Below are 19,559 nucleotides of genomic sequence, written 5' to 3'. Positions count from 1 at the left end.
TCTTTGGCCAGGTCATTCATTCATTGTTCCTTTATTGCTGGATTCCTTCCTTCCTTCTTCAACACAAGGTTGCATCCGTCTTGCTGGATACTTTACCATATTGCAACCCGCCGTCGATATCAATACCTGGAACGGTGCCCATTTTTTATTTTTCTTTCCAACGTAGCGAGGTACACGCCCCGCGCCATTCCATTTGCAAGTCATATCATATCAGATATAAACACTTTGGAGCCACCCAAGGACTGTGACTTGCCGCCCGGTTGTGGATAACGGGGTCTACCGTCTAGTCCACCTCGGATTAAGTTAACTTGTAAGGCAGATTAAGTACGGGGTATCCGGAATACTTACGGTCTGCCCATAAACCTTACGAAAAGTCAGACACTCTCACGAGTAAATGTTTCTCCGTAGTGGATGGACATGGACCTGCCCTGGCCAACGTACCCCGAGCTGGGAATAAGACCTAGCACCAGAGTGACACAGGCGAAGGTGCCTCCATTTCCAAATGAGCCACCTCTGCTTTCCAATGGGACCCCGCGGAATAGCATGGCTGCCGACTTCACCGCACTAAAACACTCTTGCAGAGCACTACGCAACCACCACGACACACACCACACATACTCACACACACACATACATACATACTCACACGTCTCCCGGGCACACCGCAATCCCCAAGACCGACGCCAAGACCAAGACGAAACAGGTCAGACATCCGCTGCCGTGCCCATTACAATTCATCATTCATTTACTGCCCCTGTCTCTGTCAGCCATTCCGCCGCCCAGCCGCGCAATCAAGCATTTCCGTATCATCCATGTCGCCATGCTAACCTGTGATTCTCCTGTCCCGTCTTCCCCCCTCCCCTCCTCTCCGCCGCCGCCGCGGCGCTGCTGTCGCAGTCTTTGCTGTCTTGGAGATCTCTTGGCTCTGCACTGCAAGTCATTGGGGAGGGGATAGCACATCGAGGCAGCATAACGGGAGCAAGGTCAGGCACACTGCACATGGCGATCCCGCCCCAAGTAGCTTGCACACAATAATCGGCCGAGAGACGATTGTCTCCGCGACTTGAATCCCTCGAGCTGAAACGAGGAGACAACCAACGGCGTGTAGCTAGACAACCTCAGACACACAGCAGCGTGCATGCACTAATCCAAGACACATTGACGCTGGATATAGGAGGAGAAGTGCATAAACGAAACGGGAAATGGCAAACGCTACATTCGACCCGCGCGCGGCAGGCCCGAACCACCTGCCACACTGGCACACAGTTACGTTTTTGCTTGGGCGCCTGTTCTCGGCGGAGCGTCCGTTGGACGCCGATTATTGGCAAACTTTCAAAGGACCTTTTGCGAGCGGATCCCACTCAGCCCTTCCCTTCAGTTACACTAATCAAGGTACAGCCCCTGGCCATTCACCTGTAGTTGGTCAGCCAGCCAACAACAGCTGCGAAGCTAAGCGTCAGCCAAACAGAAATGTTCGGACTTTTGCCTAAGTCCTTCGTAAAAGGTGCTACCATTTCGCCAGACCCGTGTCTGGCAGAGTTTGCGACGAGGACTTGGTGCTTCGTTCGCGCGCTGCTCCCCAGGCTAGCCTCGTGGAAAACGCGCTCTCCGCGACATCCGACCTGTCAAAGTCGGATTGGTCCGTCAACGACAAACTTGCTTACCCCAACCATCACGCCATGCCTGCCAGGACAGGGACCCTCAACCCCCTCCCCCCCTAATTCCCCCGGAAACCGGCCCTCGGCTGCCCTCCGGTGCTACCAAGTCAACATATGACGAGGTGTGATGCGCGATTCAAACACAACGCTCTTTGCCCATATTCGCTGAGGGTTGACCCGTCAGGCAATGGCACGTACCAATAACTGCGGACTTGGGTGGTGGTATACAATAGACCAAGCCCAAGACATCGCGCACACACGCCCCTAAACCCGGTCGCCCGTTTCTGCTTCTAGCGGCTTCGCCCAATCTCTTGGAACTTTCTTGGAAAGCTTGAGTGGACGCCATTCCCGCACCACAGCTGGCGCCTTGCCATCCAGCTGGCTGCCGTTAAACGCTCGCCCTGCCCCTAGTTCCCAGGACTCGACGGCCAGGGCTCGTCGACATGAAAATGATTTTGTGTCAGCAAAGATGGGCATATCGAAATCCCCACGCGACTTGGTATTAGAAAATCCCCATCAGAATCTGGCAATTTTCCAGAAGGAACCAAATCCGTTGATCGACCCATCCATGAATAGCAAATCTTGCCCCAGACGAGCCACGTCGACGAAAATCGACCAACACCCCGTCGACTAACAGGCCCAAAACAAAAATAAAAAATAAAACCGCTGATCGCTGATCGCTGATTACCACCGGCAGTTCCTTATCTGCACTTGAACATCTTCCTCCCGGACCTTCTATGTATGTGACACCATCAGTCAGCAAATCTGCTTGCGTCCAGCCTCCCAAGTACCCGCAACCCCTCCCAAGTATCATCATTCGCAAGGGCGGCCGAATCCTTCCAGCCTCTAGCCCATCCATATAGCGCAGAGGACTTACGGGTTGTACAAAACACTACTTTCAAAGCAGTGATGACAGCATAGGTACTGCGAGACTTGGGACAAGCGCCGGAGAATAATGTAACCCAGTCACCATTTCCCCTCTCGACACCCAGGGAAACTGGGGGGCCACGGCAAAGACGGCATCTCATGGACGGCTATTAACCAAGATCTAGGCACCACCCAACTACGGAACGCCGACGGGACCGCTATCTCAATCGAGAAGGTCGCTAGAAACCCCGGATGTACTGTGGTAAAAGAAAGGAAGCCCCAAGGCAAGACTTGCAACCTTAGAATACCCGAGCCGAGCACGCCGACAAACGGTAGACGGGAAGAGGAGCAAACTTACACAGCCTCACCGGCTGGGCAACGAGCCCCATCTGCCCAAGTGGGTTCTTCCCCTTCATTAACACGGACACACCCAACCCTTTGCTGCCAGGTTGCCTGCCGTTACGAAAAGGGATGGAAGGAGAGACAAAAATCCCCAGGCCTTTCCCCAGTCGGTCGGCCAAGTTTGCAAGCCAAGACGCGAGGCTGCAAATAGCTTTCCACCACCACGAATACAGCAGCTGTTGTCGCCGCTGTTTCCTGATGAACAGAATAGACATGAACAGGCTCGGCCCACCCTGAGTGTGTGTGCGTTGACGGGCGCCTCCGGCTAGTAGACCCAGCAGAACGATTGGTCCCTTGGGCCCTTTGGGGGCTCTTGGGGTAAGAGCATTATTACGTACCACATTTTCGCATAGCAGTAGACTCTACACACCAGTGGAGTAGACGTCGCATACCAACGGCCTACCATCAGCGCCTGGGACCTTGGCGACGAAATGACTGTCAAGGCTTCAAAAAGGAGACGAACTTTTGAAATTTTCTCTTCAAGGTTCCTTTGTAGATTATCACCCTGCAGAGGTGGCCCGACACCAAGACAATCGACAACTCGGAGGCGCGACAACTCCAATCATGAATAACTGGAACCAAAACGTGGGCTTCTATACTGGTTCCGATGGAACCACGACGACAACGTGGACCCAGGAGCCTTCTCTAGGGTTATTGATACGACGTCGCGTCTCCGGGGCCTTTTGTCGGTCGCCTGAAATTAAAACTAACTACACGTCTTGGCCCAGGTTCTTTTGTAACTCGCCAACCCGGCGTGGCCTGTTCGCTCTGAAGCAATGACTTGGAACCGTGCCTTTGAGGGTTCTTGCTTGTGCTAAACTCGTAACTGAACCACAATCTGTACTACCCTGGGTATGCTAAGAAGCTGGCAATTGTTGATACAATGTCTTGTCTTCTTTTCTACCCGGGGGGCCCCCCTTCTCCCGCCCCTTCTGGAAAGCATCCACCGACCAGGCCCCCGTTGACAAAGTGAACCCAAAGTAAGCCAGGAGAGCCACACGAGCCCACGATGTGGCCTCTCGGGCCCGCGAGGGCCTCGTACCAGCTCGCCTAGCAGAGTTGGCTCGTGCAGGATTGTTATTCACGATATACGATGAGGGGGTCTCCGCTGGACTCGTCCCCAAGGGACCAACCGAACCGGCGTGGCCCGTTCAGGAGTGCGTGCGATGCGACACCACGATACAGAAAAGCTCGTGTCGCCGAGGCTTGCCGAGGCACAGCATCGCAAGAGCATCTCGAGAGAGAGGTAGGGGTGGCTGTCATCGGTCTCTGTCACGGGCGTGGGATATGCTTGCCCGGACGATCTTCAGATGTACAACTGCGCGGTCATTGTGCCCTACGCCAACGAGATTCCCATCACCAAACCAACAAGTCGCAAGTCGCAAGCCCGCGTGAAACCACAGCCTGAACCAACCTAAGTGTTACCGAAGAGGGTGTCATCACGAGTTCCCCAAGAAGAGAGTTATTAGTAATTGTCGTCTGTTTCTCATTAAAAGAACCGGCTACGGATCCTTTGTGTGGTTGTTCTGTGTCAGTTTTGGTATGGTACAGCATCATCACTCAATGCCTGGTCCCCCCTGGGTTCCTTTCCTACCCTTTCCCTCCAAAAGATCTCCCCCGGCAAAGCCAAGGAACGCCAAAACTTTTGTTGTTCATGCTTTCCCCTTTTCCTCACAGGCCTCCCTTTCCCCCGCCCTGCCGCCTTCGCCAAATGTACAAGTTCCTTCCGCCTCATCACCATCATTTGATCATGAAAGTGAAGAAGGAAAGAGCTAGCTCAAACGTCATTGCGACGCAGTCGTCCAAATGAGAGGACCAAACCGCGAGCGCGGATGCAAATGCTAGGAACGCATGCGCGTAACAAAAAAAAAGACATGAGAAATAAAAATCGGGGGGGAAGTAGTACAGGAAACGGTGTGAAAATCCACGCCCTTGCCCTGTGAACTCCTTGCAAAAGATAGGAAGTAGGATATATTTTCTCTTCCTCGTCGGTATCGTCCGATGGTCGTGAGAGCACTAGTGTTGATGGGGAATGATGGTTATGTGTGTGTTGAGTGCGGTTGTGATGGTGTGCTACGTCTCAGATGGTAGGTGGGTGAAGGCTACCATCTGAACGGTCGAGGAGATGTCGGTTTCGGAGTATTTCGTGTTTTGTCGGCAACGACAGCTAAAGACCTTCAGAAGTGCCGCCGGGGAAGTTCGAGGGCACTTGAATGGCTATGAATAGTTGCGCCAGGACTACTAAGAGTCCCTTTAGGCCGCAGCCTGGGAGGCGCCACGGCCGCGGACGCTGCCACGGCCACGGGCCTGGCCACCGGTGAAGTTACCGCGGCCGCTTCCCTGGCTGCCGGACCGGTTACCCTCAAAACCACCACGGCCACGGCCACCACCGGTGGCGTTGCCACGGTTGGCAGAGTAGTTGCTGCCACCGTAGGCAGTAGCCTTAGGGCGGCGAGCCTCGACAATGATGTTCTCGCCGTTAACGGTGTGGGGGTTGGCGGCAGCGGCAGCCTGGTAGCCGGCTACAGTGGCGAACTCGACGAAAGCGCAGTTCTGGGGATTCGTTAGTCTCTTGTCCCCAAGCGTCTGTTCTATACTGGAAATCTTACCTTCTGACGGTTGACGTCAAAGTAGGTGAGCTCGCCGTGGCTGGCCAGGGCGGCCTTGAGGTCCTCCGCCTTGACCTTGTCGGTCACGTACTTAACGTATCCCAGCGTGCCGAAGTTCTCGGCAGGCGCTTGAGAGATAGATTGAGGGCGGTTCTGGCGCTTGGCGTCGGTACCAACGGACTGCCACTCGGCGGAGGGGGAAGATTCCTTAGTGGCCTGGGCCTCAGTCTCCTTGGCAGCAGCGGCAGGTTGGGGAGCGGCGGCAGGAGTGGCGGCGGCGGCGGCAGGGGCAGCGGCGGCAGGAGCAGGAACCTTAGCCTGGGCGGGAGCGGGAGGAGTGGCGGTCTTGGGGAGGGGCACGGCAGGCTTAGGTCCGACAGCAGCGGCGGCGCGGCTGGCCCACGACATGGGCTTCATCGGAACGGGAGCAGGAGCCGGCGTGGGCTTCTCGGCCTCGGCGGCAGCAACCTTGGCGGGGGCGACAGGGGTAGGGGAGGGGTCGGCAGGCTTCTCCGCCTCCTTGATATCCTCCTCAGCAATCTCCTGGGCAGTGGCCTCAGGGTCAGCCGCAGGCTCCTCGACCTTGGCCTCGGGCTCCTTAGCAGGCTCGGCGGCCGGGGCGGCCTCAACATCACCATTGGACGAAGCAACCTCCTGGGAAGCCGCGCTGACCTCCTCCAGTCTCTTGTCAACCACCTCGGCGTCAATGGCGGGGCCAGTAGCCTCCTCGGGAGTCTGCTCGACCTTGGGCTGCTCAGGTTCGGCCTGGGCAGGGGCCTCGACGACCTCCTCGGGGGCGGCCTGCTCCTCGGGGGCAGCCTCGGGTTCAGCAACGGCCTCCTCCTCGTCCTCGTCGTTGATGTATCTCAGGATGTCGTTGACGACGAAGTAGCCGGAAGGTTGGGGAGCGAGGACGAAGGTCTGGACAAACTTCTTCGGCTCGGCGGACTTGATGGAGCTCTCACCAATGACCTGGATGACGATGTTGTCGAAGGAGGCCTGGGAGTCGACGTTCGTGATGCGGACCTTGCTGTTTTGGAAGTCGAGGCTCTTGATCCTCTCTTGGATAGCCTAGAGTGTGCCGGTTAGCATACGGTCAACGCACAGGGAACAAAGAGCAAGAGACGTACTTGTCTGCCAACGGAAACGTTCGCAACCTCAGCCTCCATTCCGTAAACGAACTGGGAGCGCTTTCCATAGAAGAGCTATGGGATAGGTGTTAGCATGGTAGCCGAGGCTAGGCGTGGGGTGGAATAAATGCATACGTGAAGCTTGTCCGGGTTCTTGCTCAGGGTTGTGTAGTATTGCTCGACGAAGTACCAGCCAACCTCATCCTTGCTGAGGTTGTTGTTGCCGGCCGATGCGGCATCGTTGGTAGCGGTGGGACCTGATGATGTTTGTTCGACAGCGTCCTTGAACTGGACCGGGTTTGTGTAGTTACCGTTGGTTGCCATGATTGCTTATGAGGAATCTGAATTTGGGCGCAATCGGACCGAGGAAGGTAGGGGGGCGGGATGGCGATGAAGGCGCAAGAGGCGAAGCTCGAGGGTTCTGCGGGGCTATTCGCTTGCTTGCGGGGAGGTATTTCGCCAAAGGATGCTCGATAATAAGGACCTTAATGATGGAATGTTAGATGGGCGATATGCGCCAATGGGAGGGGAGATGAGGGTTTGATAAAAGGAGTTTGGGGGGGAGGCGGACGGGGGGGAAGATACCTCAAGATGCGACGGTCCAGAAGGAAACGCTCAGAACTGACTCGAAAGGTGCGATGACGGAAACAAGGACGCCGGAAAAAGGGTTTCGACGATGATGCGAGGGGCGGCGGGAGCTGAGATGGAGACGCGTGACAAAAGCGATGTGCGGAGATAAGTGAGAGAGGGATGGCGAGGGAAGAAAAATGAATGTGCACAGTTCGGGACCTGGGATAAAACCGGTTCAGGGAGTGGGTTTTGTGTCTGCTCAAATCTCGTCGGGGTGGGAGCGGAGCGGTGCGAGAGAGAGAGGAAGTGGAGGTTTTATTTTTTATTTTTCGTTTGCGGTCGTCGTCTCGTGAAGGGAGGATACTTTTGGGCTTTGCTGGGCCAGGCGCAACAAGATGTGATTTTGGTGAAGGGCAAAAAAAAAAATAACACACAATTGCTGCCAGATCACGACGTGCCCTGTGCTCTCTGGGCCACGACCTGCTGCGGTAGGCCTAGAAGCTGATTACCGACCGAAGTGGGGTTTGGCGTGCACAGATCTCTGTACTTGTGGGAGCTTCCAGAATACCTCCGTTGCCACCAGACCGGGCCGCTGGGATCAGGTATCGGGGCAGCCGCAAAGGTATCGCAAGCCCCGCTTATATAAGCAGGGTTGCAAGCATCCCAAGCTCTTGGCTGAGCTCCCAGCTCTAGCAAGCAAATAATTGACTTCACAAAAGCAATTGTCAACTGCCATTGAGCAATGTCTTGGCCACCTAGACACTTGTGACGTTGCAATCCGTACCGCGCCTTCCACGCCCAAGCGTCAATGTCTTTTGAAGCCGTTTCAAGGAGCACATCAACCCTTCCGGGGTTGGCTCGTCCATCCTCCAATCCGCTGGGATGGAGTTGCAGGGTACAGACGCAAAGAAAACAAGGCTAAGCAGCAAGTAAGACGCCAATGCAGACCTCCCTCTTTGTTCTACATCTATTCTTGTACAAACAACTCCCTGCTCTTTGGCTTGTTTGCATATTAATATGCAGTTTTAATATTACAGTGGTATTTTCCGTCCCTTCTTCCTTCAACTTGACCCAAAAAACATTCAGTCAGTCCAGCCAAAGACCTCACTTACAGCCATCGTATTGGACCTGACGCCAATGAGAGTAATGACGAGGCCGACCAGGTCTACAACTAGGAGCAGGGTCGCAGCCATCATGAATCGAGGGCTGAACACTCTGTACAGCATGAGATGTCTCCTCAACCATCCAGCCCATGCCATGGTTGCCAGCGACTCAACCGCAAAGTAGGCGATGAAAATGCCCAAGGCCCTGGTAACACTTTCAAGCACCCCTTTCCTCTTGGGGCCGACTTTCCAGAGTACGATAAGGGGGACAGCCGCAACAGCAACAATCTGAGCACCATAGGTGTTCAACGCCACAATAATGGGACTCCAGGGATACCGAACCGAGAAGAGGGGGATAAACGCGCTGTCCCACTGAATGCTGCTGAGGGCAGCTTGATGACCCGTCTTGAAGTAGCCAAAGTTGCCAATGACTCCCAGCATAACAGGGCCAATAGCCTCCGTCGTCAAAGAGTTGAGATCAAGGAGCTCCACGAGCGAGAGGATTTGCCAGAACATGAGGGCCAGAGCACCGCCTCCCATGGGCTTTGAGAGGAGAATGCAGGCGCCAACAATGTTCATGGGCAGGAGCAGGTACCTGGCTCCATTCGTGTTGCCGTAGCCCAAAACTGTAATCTGAGTGGCTCCAGTGTTGCTCGGCGTGGTCAGGATGGAGACCAGCGGCGGCGCCCAGACGAACGCGGTGGTGCCGGCGACGAAAACCAAGGCAAGAATAACTTGGGCAAGGTAAACTCCGGCAGTCTTGAGAGTCTGCTCCGGCAGGCTTGGGAACCACTCGCCGCTGTCGGCGGCATCGAGAACCCAGTAGGTAGCCGACATGAAAAGGCCAATACGATAGACGTATCCGACCCAGGCAGGGGCGAGCCCCTCCCACGATCGTGTAGGCAGAAGGAAAGACTTGACGACAGTAGGTAACATGAGAGCGACGGCAAAAGGAATAGCCAACTGCCATGTGGCAGAGGTCGAAGAAGTAGCCGAGGCGTAATATGTTGAGGTGCAGTAGGGCATCTGCTCCTCACGGCAGAGCTTCGAAAACGACGCGAGTCTCCCGAGAACAACAAAGATGACTGAGTGGTAGATCGCAAGCGTGCGCTCCCTTATCGTAGGAACGGAAAATGCGGTAAAGAAATTGGCCACGCCAAACGTGGTAATGAAAAAGAGAAGAATCGAGTCTTCCCAAATAGTGTATGAGTTTGATGCGAAACCAATTGACTGGCTGAGGGTAAAAATGACGGCGAGCCAGCCCCAGATGTTGTTGGGCCTTAAGTTGTAGATAGTCTTGCCAAACCCAGATAGTGAGATCAAGACACCAACCGCGCTAGTTATAGCAGCACCGGCGATGCCGTAGATGAGGTCTTCCGGCCCGGTGAAGATGGAGTATGCAACACCGGCGACTGCTCCGGGAACGGCGCCAAGAATGGCCGCGAGAAGAATCTTCTGGTGAAGGGTTTTGTACGATGGGGCGGAATCGGGTTGCACTCCCTGGAGCTCCAACTTCTTCTCCGCCAGGTCCAACTCAAGGTTATCCAGTACGGCAAAATCCTCGTCATCGTCGCGCGAGCCATAGACGAGCAGGGTGATCACCCCAACCGCCATGACCACGATACCCGTCACCATCTTGGCCACATCAAAACGAGCCCACAAGTCCTTGCAGATGCGCAGGGTCTCTTCTTGAAACAGAGTGAAGAAACCATGGGAATCCTGCCACGACTTCCACTGCCATGAACGGTCGGCCTTTCTCAAGAGATGAGCCACATGACCAGCGGTAGGGCTAGTGGACTGGTCGATGCCACGGGCAGCGAAGTAGGATTCTTGGTACCGCTGGATGCCGCCGGCGGTCAGCCGAGATACTGTCGCAAGATTGTCCCAAGCATTGCCCTTCTTGCCAACAAAGGCTTCTTCGATGGGGCGCCCCAGATTGTTGTATGGAATGGGGATGCCCAAAAGTAGTGCCAATGTCGGTACAAGATCGATCTGGTTGACCGGTCTGATCTTGGCCATGCTGGGAGGCTCGTTGAACTCGGGCTTTGTCCGTCCGAAGAATGGACGCTTGGAGTACATCCACAGAGCTGCCTCGACCTCGTCATCGCTCTCTCCGCCGTGATCACCTTTTCCATCCATGCCGTGGTCTCCCATAACGACAAGAAGGGTGTCATCGTCGATTTGTGCTACGAGATCACGGATAAATTGGTCCATCTGCTGGAGCTTGGCCGTCATTGCCGCGTGGTTTGGTCCATATCGGTGCCCGGCATGGTCGACACCCAGCAAATGACCAATGAGAACATCCCATTTGCCCTTCTGCTCCTGTTTGAGGAGAGGGAAAATGTGGTCGATGACGCCATTGTCCACCGTGTGCAGGTCCCAGACGTTGAAGCTGTCATACGCCCGACTCACATTAGCCTCGAAATAGCCGGGGAACAAAGACAACCATGTGTCGTCGCCGAGATGCGCAATGCGCCTTCCAGCATCCTTCAATTGCATGAGCAGATTGTCCTCCTCGATGGCAGTACCACCAAAGCTGCTGCCCACATCGACGAACGTCGGCAGCGTGCCCGTGGTAAGGCCCTTCAACCTCTGGAGAGTAGCTGTAGGCGGGTCGGCAATGAAGGGACGCAAGAAGGCATGCTGCGGGGACTTGGCGGCCGTCTCATGCAAGAAAGGGAACGCATTGTGAAAGGGAGCCTGGTCCTCAACGGGAACCGTAAAGTCATATCGCAACGCATCGATGAGGATGACGACGGCCTTGTCGAATGACTTGGGGTGCCAACAGCCGCCCTCAACCGTACCCTGGCCCTTCCAGCTCGACGAAAGCTCAACCGGCGGCGCCGTGCAGTTGGACTTGTCGTCGAGAACCTGCCGTGTCAGGAGGAACCCGCTGGTGAAGAAGGCAATGCCGACAATGTGCAGGCACAGCATCCACGCCCAGAACCCAACGGTCCACCACCATCTACGCTCGTACGCGTTCTTGCGCCGGGCTTCGAAGACCTCGCGTTGCTTCTCGAGAAGAGCCGCCCTCTCCTTGTCCGCCCGTATCTCTTCGGGGGCTCTGCTGGCCTCCTCGATCTCCTTCTGGCGCTTTGCCCGCGCGTATTGCTCGGCGATGGCCTTGTAGTCGGCTGCTGGCGGCGGAGCCTTCGGTCGGGGGGTTTTTTGCTGCGGCATTGTGGGCTGATCTGGGGCTGATTTGTGGTTAAAAGAAAAAGAAAAAAAAGAGACGAAAGTTAAGGCTGGCACTCGATGGCCATTGGACTATAGGAAGCTATCAAGCCCCTGTTTCGGAGTGTGTCGTCGTCGTTGCTTTGCAGATCGCAGCTTGAAGGAGAGATGGTGTAAACTGGCTAGAGAGCTCAAATTTGGAGGTGCAAGTCCCGGCAGCCGTAGCAGGGAGGGCGGGCCTAGCATTAGTGGGGCGGACGGGTGCGACTCAGGGGCCCAGGATCTTCAACCTTTGCGGCCAGTAATCGCAGAGCCACTAACAGAGCTCCGATTGAACCCTGTATGTCATCGGGGTTGTTAGGCGGATGCCGAGGTACAAGCTCTTCTATATGTTCGGGGATTCATAGAACCATCCAATTCACCTGTGCAAGACATCACCCTGGGACTGAATGTGCTATTCCAATTCGTTATTCAATTGTTTCATATAATATCACAATCCTCTACTCTCCAAAACAAAGCGGTGTTCCAACCCATAATCCAAGTGGAGAAGCATCGTCTCGCTTTTATATTGACGCTCGCACATGGACCCAGACAATTGCGCATGCATAGGCAGTCACGAAGCCATGACTCTCAAACTTACTCGGACTTGATCTCGGTCACAGAAAATTCGCGAGCAGAGATCTTCCGCTTGAACAGCTCATCCATCTCTGCCTGCGTCCGTCCGCGGACCTCTGGCAGGTAAAAGTACGACCAAACGAAGAAGACAGCATTGATGCCGGAGTACACCAACGCTGTGCGAGGTCCAAGACCCCATCCATTAGGAGCATTCTCTAGCATTCGCGGTACAAGCCACATGTTGAACTGGCCGGCAATGAGGTAGGCAACGCGTCCGATGACGAGCGTCTTGGCCTTCTGCCGTGTTGATGGGATCTCGGGGTTGATGGCGTAGACAAGGGGGCCGAGGGAAAGGTTGTATACACCCGTGAAGACGACAAGCAGGACAGCAATCATCCACGGTACGGCCGGATTCGCGTCACTGAAGAAGCCCAGCACACCAACGCCCGCCATAAGGATGACGGTCCCGAATAGGCCCCAGAGCCAGATGGTCCTGCGTCCGACGTAGTTCATCAGGGGCCACGATGAGACAATGCAGACTATTCCGATGGCGTACTGGATCAGCGTGAAATCGTATGACTTTGCGCTGCTCATACCCGCCTTCTGGTACAGTTTAGCTGAGTAGAACATGAGGGCCGACCCGCAAAGCTGCTGCGCCAGGTTAGTCGCGATCACGATCATGGTACGACGGAGGTTGACGCCGCGGAAGCACCCCAGGTATGTGATGTCAACGTTGTCCTTGTCGGTCTTCTCCTGCTCGTTGGTGAGCTCAAGAACCTTGACCTGGCCGTCGACAGGATACTCTGGATCGTTATTGAGTTTCGCCAGGGAGCGGCGCGCAAGGTCGAAGCGGGGTTGGCGTATGAGCCACCAGGGCGACTCGGGTGCAAGGTACACACCAAACAGGATGGGAAGGGGCCATATCCACTGGATCGCGACGGGGATTCGGTAGGCGGCCACGTCGTTGTCCTTGATGGTGGTCACGCCCTTGATCGCCGCCGTCGATATTAGCTGGCCAAAGATCCAGCACATGGAGACGAAGGTCGTGAGGGCCGGTCGGAGCTTAAGGGGTGATATGTCCGACGCGTAGGCGAGAACGCAAGCTTGGAAGGATCCCCATGGCATACCCAGCAAGAATTCTCCGGCCAGGATCACGCCTAATCCGGCCTTATAGCCTCCCGTGGGTAAGGCAGCGGTCGCGAAGAAGTTGACGAGGAGTAGGACCATGACGGAGGCGAGAGAGAACATCATAATCTTCCGGTAGCCGAACTTGTCCATGGACAGGCCGGCGAAGTACATGGCCGAGACTTGTCCGAATTGGCTGCAGGTAAGGATCATGGACTGCCACAGGGCGGGTATCTCTTTGGCGGCACCGCTTCTATCCGGAGAGTAGCCGAAGAGGTTCTGGAATTGTGAGAGGGAGAAGAAGTTTCCCATCAGGGCGAGCTCATAGCCCTCCCCAACGATGGTCATTGCAAACAAAATGGACCATTTGATGGCAGGGAGGTAATTTTTGACTGTTTGCATGTAGGAGTGACGCTCTTCATAGTCCCTCGCTGCCTTCGCCTCTGGGTCGGTGGCAATGGTATCGGGGATGTCCTTTCCTTTTGAGGAAGACATATTGAAGTAAGTTTGCAGTCGCTGATATGAATGTGGTGTTAATGGTATTGAGCCGTCTGTCACCGATACGGTCAAGTCTGAGCTGCGCCAGACAACATCGATGGGGGCCGCGATGAACGGGGACATCTGAATTTATACTCAGTACGGCCAACGAGAAAAGAGGAGACAAGTGGAACACGCAACATGCGAGCACGGCTCTCAGTGGACACTACCACGGCATTGGATAAGTTTATCTGTTCTAAACTAACAAGGTTGGAGAGAGCTACGGCTCGAAGACATTGACGGCATGGTACCTTTACCCAGCAGCAACGGCCAAATATATACCAATATTCCCCACTTCCTGACAAAAATACTGACCTAAGTGACGAGTCTATATGTGTCTTGTTCTAGTGAACGTCGCTCACATGATTCCGGTGGCTTCTATACACTGCACTATCACAAAGTAAGTGTGTAAACAGTGGCCAGTACAAGCAAGCTCATGATAATTGAGACAGCAGTTATTGCAAGACCGCTAGAAGCCACCCGTAATGGAACCCGGAGGACCTCATTATTTGGCATGGCATGGCCAGTTCCCCGGATCCAAAGGTACTCGACTGAGGAGAACCTTGGATGGATCACACGGCGCCCCCACGGGGAACTATTGCAGAAAATAACCACCTGGATAAGCGAGCGCCACCAGAGTAAACCCCCGAGAGGCTGTGGCTTCTGCTCCCTTGATAAGTCTCCTCTAGGTTGGACAATGCCTTGTTCGAGAGAGATTCCATTCGATAATCACCCGCATGACTTGCAGACTGCCACATCGGAATAAATACCATGGCCGCCCCATCACAATTCGGAGCCTATAGCGAGCCATGTGGGACCCAAATAGTGAACTATGTCCTGCATACACGATAAACATAGAATGCAAGATCACATCTCTATGAGTGAGGTGTTTTTTTGTGGCCATATGTTGGTTAGAAACCAATCAGGAGGGGCTTTTACGTGGAAAGAAGCGAGGTGGTGATCCCAACTGACCGAGTATTCATGTCTCAGAAAATAAACATGCAAGAAACACAAGTGGCTTCAGATAGCGAGATGTGAGTGGCTTCAGTCAGAGGGGTCGCCCTTTCGGAAAAGCCCTTGTCTCGGCAGGCTTTCTTATTTGAAGAGCCAGTGCCATTCCGCTTCCAACCTCTCAACATCCCAAGCATTTGCCATGGCGAATCATGAAAGATGTCTCTCGCTTCTCGCCAGGGCGGTCCTCTTTCTCTCGTATAGCACCAGAACACCGTCTTATGCAGTTTTGACATTGTAACTCTCATCAGTTTAGCCCATCCGCAGAGCCATTGACCAGGTTCTCTCGACAACCATACATCGGTTCAAAATGAAACTCATTGCTGCTCTCTTCTTCGGTCTAGTTGCCGCACAGTCTTTCAGCGACGTGCCTCAATGTGCTAGATCCTGCTTAAACGCCGGTGTCCTTGACAACAGCGATTGCGGGGTCGGCGATGCTGGCTGCATCTGTAACGCTTCAAACTACCAGAGGATAGTTACCGCCAGTGTCGACTGCGCTGTGTCAAATTGTGGTGCTGATGCCGCCGCCAGTGAGTCCGTCCACTCAGGCAAAATCTCGGAAATCCATGGCGGGATGGAAGATACTAACTGTAGGCCTTTCAGATAATGTCATCCCCGCTTTGGCCCGGGTCTGCGCCGCCGTTGCCGGGAGTAATAGTTTCTCTACTGTGACACCTGACCAGACCTCAACGGGAGCTACGAGTTCGACGACTCAAAAAAGTGTGGCAAGTTCGGCGACTCAAAAAGGTCCGACAACTTCTACGACTTTGCAACCAGAACCGACTGGAGGTGAAAGAGAACAAGCCGACGAGACGGTCAGAGGACAGACGGGTTTGTCATCTGAGACGATAGCGGGGAGTGTCGTTGGAGGCGTCGCCGCCCTGGCCATAGGTGTAGGTCTGGTCGTTTTTCTTCTTCGGCGAAAGGGACGGGGAACTGTGGCCGAAGAAGTCAAGCAGGGTGACGAGACGGTCGCCGAGTTAGATGGTAAATCGAACGTGATATACGAACTGGATGCTAAGACGAGGCCTCAGCCAGCGGAACTGGCAAGTGAACGGCAGGTACTCGAGCTTGATTAACCTTTGTTGTTAAACCTGTGGTAGCCATCAGATGGCCTCATTGGTCTTCCTCTGCATCGCCGCTTTGTTCTTCATGTTCATAATTTGTGGTTGTTGTTATTGTTGAGCGAGTTCGGGTTTCATCGCCTGGAGTCCCCGCTCCGATGTCTGGAGCTATGATAATCACGATCTCTGTCCCTGTCCCTGTCCCGATGCCCATGTCCATGCCGATCCCGATCCCTATCTCTATCCCGCTCGCGATCTCTCTCGTCCCTGTAACTCTCGCCCCTCCGTTCCTTGCGCTCGGCACGCTTCTTCTCCTCGTCGCGGCGGTACTCGTCGAGCCTCGGCCGGCTGCTCTTCTTCTTGCCGCCATGGTTCCACTGGCCTAAATCTTCTGCGCCCTCCAGCTTCTTAGCACCGAGACCGAGTTGGTTCTGCCGCCTCTCGGTGGGCTGCTTCTTTTTGGGCCCGCGCATCTTCCCGTCCCAGCCCATGCCGCGCAGCAGCGCAGCCCCAAACTCGCCATCCGGTATCGCCTCGTAGTCCGCGAGTGTCGCGTCTTCACCCACACGCTTGATGTCGGAGAGGTAGGCATCCTGTTCTGTGGCTTGGATGACAATATCCTCCTCCTCGCGACGCTTCTTCCCAAGCAACGCGTCCATGGCGTCGTCGTCTGCGGTGCGAGAGACCGTCTCGTTCTCTGGTGAACGGCCGTCCCTTTCGGGGTTTTCTGCCGTCTCCTCCTTCGCAGACGATGTCGTATCCTCTTCGCTCGTCTTGCGCTTCTTGACGGTCAAGCCCCATTGTATCTGCTTATCCGCATCGGCGGGCTCTGTCTCCGAATCGCGCTGCGCGCCGCTCTGTTGCTGTCGCTGCGCCTGCACCTCGGCAGGCAGCAGATTCTTGCCGCCTCTACGCGCGCGCAGCTCCGACTTCCAGTCGCGGTTGCCTTGCTTCTCGATCACCAGTTCGCGGGGCTTGTCTTTTTTTTCGGATTCGCCACCGATTTCCGTAATCGCTTCGTGCCGTCCGCGGCCAGCATCGCGCTCGCCGTCCGAGTCTGAGTCGAAATCGTGGTTTAGCGCATTTGGGCGAGGCCGCTTGCCTAGTGACGATGGCGGGTCTGGGCGGGACGGTTTCTTGTTTTTCGAGTTCGATGAGCCCCCAAAGCTGATCGCTATCCTTGGGGCTTTGCTACTGTCTGACATGATGCTGGCAGCGAGGCGCGGCTGTGGTGGGTTGACGTGATGAAAGCAAGGCAATGAATGGTAATAGTAAAAGCCTGGTTCACAAAAGTATTGGTAGACGCAGCCTTCCGACGTCAACTTGCAGGGTTGCGGGTCGGCTGCCTTATGTAATGTGGGGCACACTTTTACAGCACACTGAGAGGTCAACTACAATACAGACATACAAAGATCTATCTACCTGATTCTAGCAGATCACCCATTGCACTTCCTCTATTCCCTGTCTCCGTGCAAAATTATGTTTCCTCTTATGTATATAATGGCACAGGCCAGTTTGCTTAGAAGGCAAAGACCTGATCCTCGAGCTTGCTGACAGGGCGGGCCTTCTTGAATCCAAGGCTCTCGGCCGTCTTCTTGAGGCCACTGACCATGGGCGGAGGACCGCAGAGCAGGATCTTGACGTCGTCGGCGGGCTTGGGAAGAAGCTTCTACATAGTATGTTAGCTCTGAGAATAGCGGAGTATTTCTGGAAAGCCTTACGGTGACCATGTCAGCGGTGACGTAGCCGACACCGCCGGTCCAGCCCTGAGGGGGCTTGTCCAGAACGTAGTGGACTCTGAAGCCGCTGTCCTCCTTGGCGAGGGCATCGAGATCCTCCTTGAGCAGAATGTCTTGGGGTGTAACGTTGGCGAAAATGAGATCGATCTCGGTCTTGTCACCGGTGGGGCGGCCGCGGATGACAGCGCGGATGACCTGGAGCATAGGAGTGATGCCAGTGCCACCGGCAATCATACCAAAGTGGCGGACCATGTTCGGGGTGTAGACGAACGCGCCCTTGGGGCCCTTGACCTTGAGCGTCTGTCCAACCTTGAGCGACGCCAGGTGCTTGGAGATGTTGCCGGTGGGGTAGGACTTGATCAGGAGGTCAAAGTAGCCAGGCTGGTGGTCGCCAGAGATGGGAGTGTAGGAGCGCACGATCTCCTTGGTGGTGCCGTCAGGCTGAGGGCAGTTCGCACCAATCGAAATGTGTTGACCGATGGGGAGGCCGAGGATGCTCTTCTCGGTGGGAAGGTTGAAGCGGTAGCTTCGGGAGCTGTCAGCTGGGTGCGGTCAAGCTCGAATCTCAAAAGGACACTTACATGGCCACATTGTGAGAGATGATGGTTTTCTCCTTGAGCTCAAAGTCCTGGAAGGCGTCGGGCTTGAGGACCTTCTTGATCTCTGCGCGCGGGGTTCGTCAGTGTCAATTCCGAGGTGTTCCGAGAGCGGGCCGAACTCACGCATGTCGTTGAACTTGTAAGCTCCCAGAGCAAGCGACAAAACGACAGCGTACGGCAGCCATTCCCGCTTGGTGATGAAACATCCGAGGACGAGAAGGCCAGCGGGAATGTAGACGTTGTCGAAGTATCTCCGGGAAGTCAAAGATTCAGCCATTTTGAAAGCAATGCCCGAGGCTCTTCTCCACAGAAAGTGATAAAGGGTAAAACTGGCTTGCTAGCTCGGGAGGGTATCTAAAGGTTGCAAAACCAGTCAGTTGATGCCAGGACCTTGGTTGTGAACGAGTACTGACCGAAAGAACAGCTACAGTGGAAGCTGTCACTGTCAATTGGTAGAGAGGACAGTCGTGCTGGAAGTGCGAGCTTGCAACTGGGTATCGTAAGATCGCGAAAGTGGGACAGCCCCTCCAATTTTCTGTTGAGTTGCCAGATTTCTGCCAGCCCTTAAAGAGCGAGCGGTCAAGTGCAGCTTTCCATTTGCGTTTGCGCTTGTCGGCGTGCGGAGGCCGGGGCGGGGGCGGGAACGAGAAATCAAGACCCAAATGGGCAAGATAATCCGACGGCAGATGCGACAGGGTCCCGACGTCGGGCTCCTTCACTCTGGGGTCAGGGGCTTAATCGATCGGCCATGCACTGGAGTGGCTGTGCGTGTGTGACTCCAGCCACATCGCCACAACGCTGCCAAAGAGCATGCGTTGTTCGCATCGAGGGACGGTATACACAAGACACAAATATTTCAGATCAATGTTGTTCAAAGTCCTTGAAATTCTGGGCATCAAGTTCAAACGCATGCATTATCTAAAGGGTGGAATATTCGACACCTCATTTTCAACCCTTCGGCACCCCATCTTACACAATCGACGTGACGACCCCTATTCTTAGGAGGTAAAGCACTGACGTAATTTTATTGGTTTATAAATTGATATACAAAACTCAAAGAAAATCATAGAGAGATTCCATTAAAATGCACAGCTAGGTCTAGTGATGAGACTTCTGGGGCGCCGAACAACCTGGCCTTCGGTCGCTGGGCCGGAATGAATCTAGGAGCATCACAACTCCCTGTCAGTGATTCCACATCGGTAACCTAATATTGGATTCAGCCTCCGGACCTTGTCAGCTTACCAGAACGCGCTGGCCGTCTCTTGAATTTGCGGAATGTTGTACCGATTTGGCCACATGGATATTCTGCACGGATATCGGCTCCCCGCTTACGTGTAGAATCCGGGGACGTCGATG

General features: G+C 54.7%; 5 protein-coding genes across 5 annotated transcripts; all 5 read right to left on the bottom strand.

The window, feature by feature from the left end:
- Window positions 1-5,180: 5,180 nt before the first annotated feature.
- EsH8_IV_000526 (nuclear transport factor 2 family protein) lies at window positions 5,181-6,990 on the bottom strand (the record flags this gene model as incomplete). Its single annotated transcript, XM_083265416.1, has 5 exons — window positions 5,181-5,480; window positions 5,537-6,607; window positions 6,667-6,741; window positions 6,802-6,923; window positions 6,978-6,990. 5 exons carry the CDS (start codon window positions 6,988-6,990, stop codon window positions 5,181-5,183), a joined length of 1,581 nt encoding a protein of 526 aa, XP_083124311.1.
- A 1,328-nt stretch (window positions 6,991-8,318) lies between these two features.
- Window positions 8,319-11,519, bottom strand: EsH8_IV_000525 (mannose-ethanolamine phosphotransferase GPI13; the record flags this gene model as incomplete). Its single annotated transcript, XM_083265415.1, has 1 exon — window positions 8,319-11,519. The coding sequence occupies one exon, from the start codon at window positions 11,517-11,519 to the stop codon at window positions 8,319-8,321; it is 3,201 nt and encodes a 1,066-aa protein (XP_083124310.1).
- A 630-nt stretch (window positions 11,520-12,149) lies between these two features.
- EsH8_IV_000524 (uncharacterized protein) lies at window positions 12,150-13,748 on the bottom strand (the record flags this gene model as incomplete). Its single annotated transcript, XM_083265414.1, has 1 exon — window positions 12,150-13,748. The coding sequence occupies one exon, from the start codon at window positions 13,746-13,748 to the stop codon at window positions 12,150-12,152; it is 1,599 nt and encodes a 532-aa protein (XP_083124309.1).
- Window positions 13,749-15,999: 2,251 nt separating this feature from the next.
- On the bottom strand, window positions 16,000-17,070 carry EsH8_IV_000523 (DExH-box splicing factor binding site-domain-containing protein; the record flags this gene model as incomplete). The annotated part of the gene is made up of 1 exon (XM_083265413.1): window positions 16,000-17,070. The coding sequence occupies one exon, from the start codon at window positions 17,068-17,070 to the stop codon at window positions 16,000-16,002; it is 1,071 nt and encodes a 356-aa protein (XP_083124308.1).
- A 314-nt stretch (window positions 17,071-17,384) lies between these two features.
- On the bottom strand, window positions 17,385-18,480 carry EsH8_IV_000522 (cytochrome b5 reductase family protein; the record flags this gene model as incomplete). Its single annotated transcript, XM_083265412.1, has 4 exons — window positions 17,385-17,534; window positions 17,587-18,130; window positions 18,186-18,267; window positions 18,327-18,480. The coding sequence occupies 4 exons, from the start codon at window positions 18,478-18,480 to the stop codon at window positions 17,385-17,387; spliced, it is 930 nt and encodes a 309-aa protein (XP_083124307.1).
- Between the last annotated feature and the right edge of the window lie 1,079 nt (window positions 18,481-19,559).

Source organism: Colletotrichum jinshuiense, chromosome 4 (assembly GCF_051148585.1).
Source record: "Colletotrichum jinshuiense chromosome 4, complete sequence".
Lineage (NCBI taxonomy): Eukaryota > Fungi > Ascomycota > Sordariomycetes > Glomerellales > Glomerellaceae > Colletotrichum > Colletotrichum jinshuiense.
This window is presented reverse-complemented; position numbering and strand designations above follow the sequence as displayed.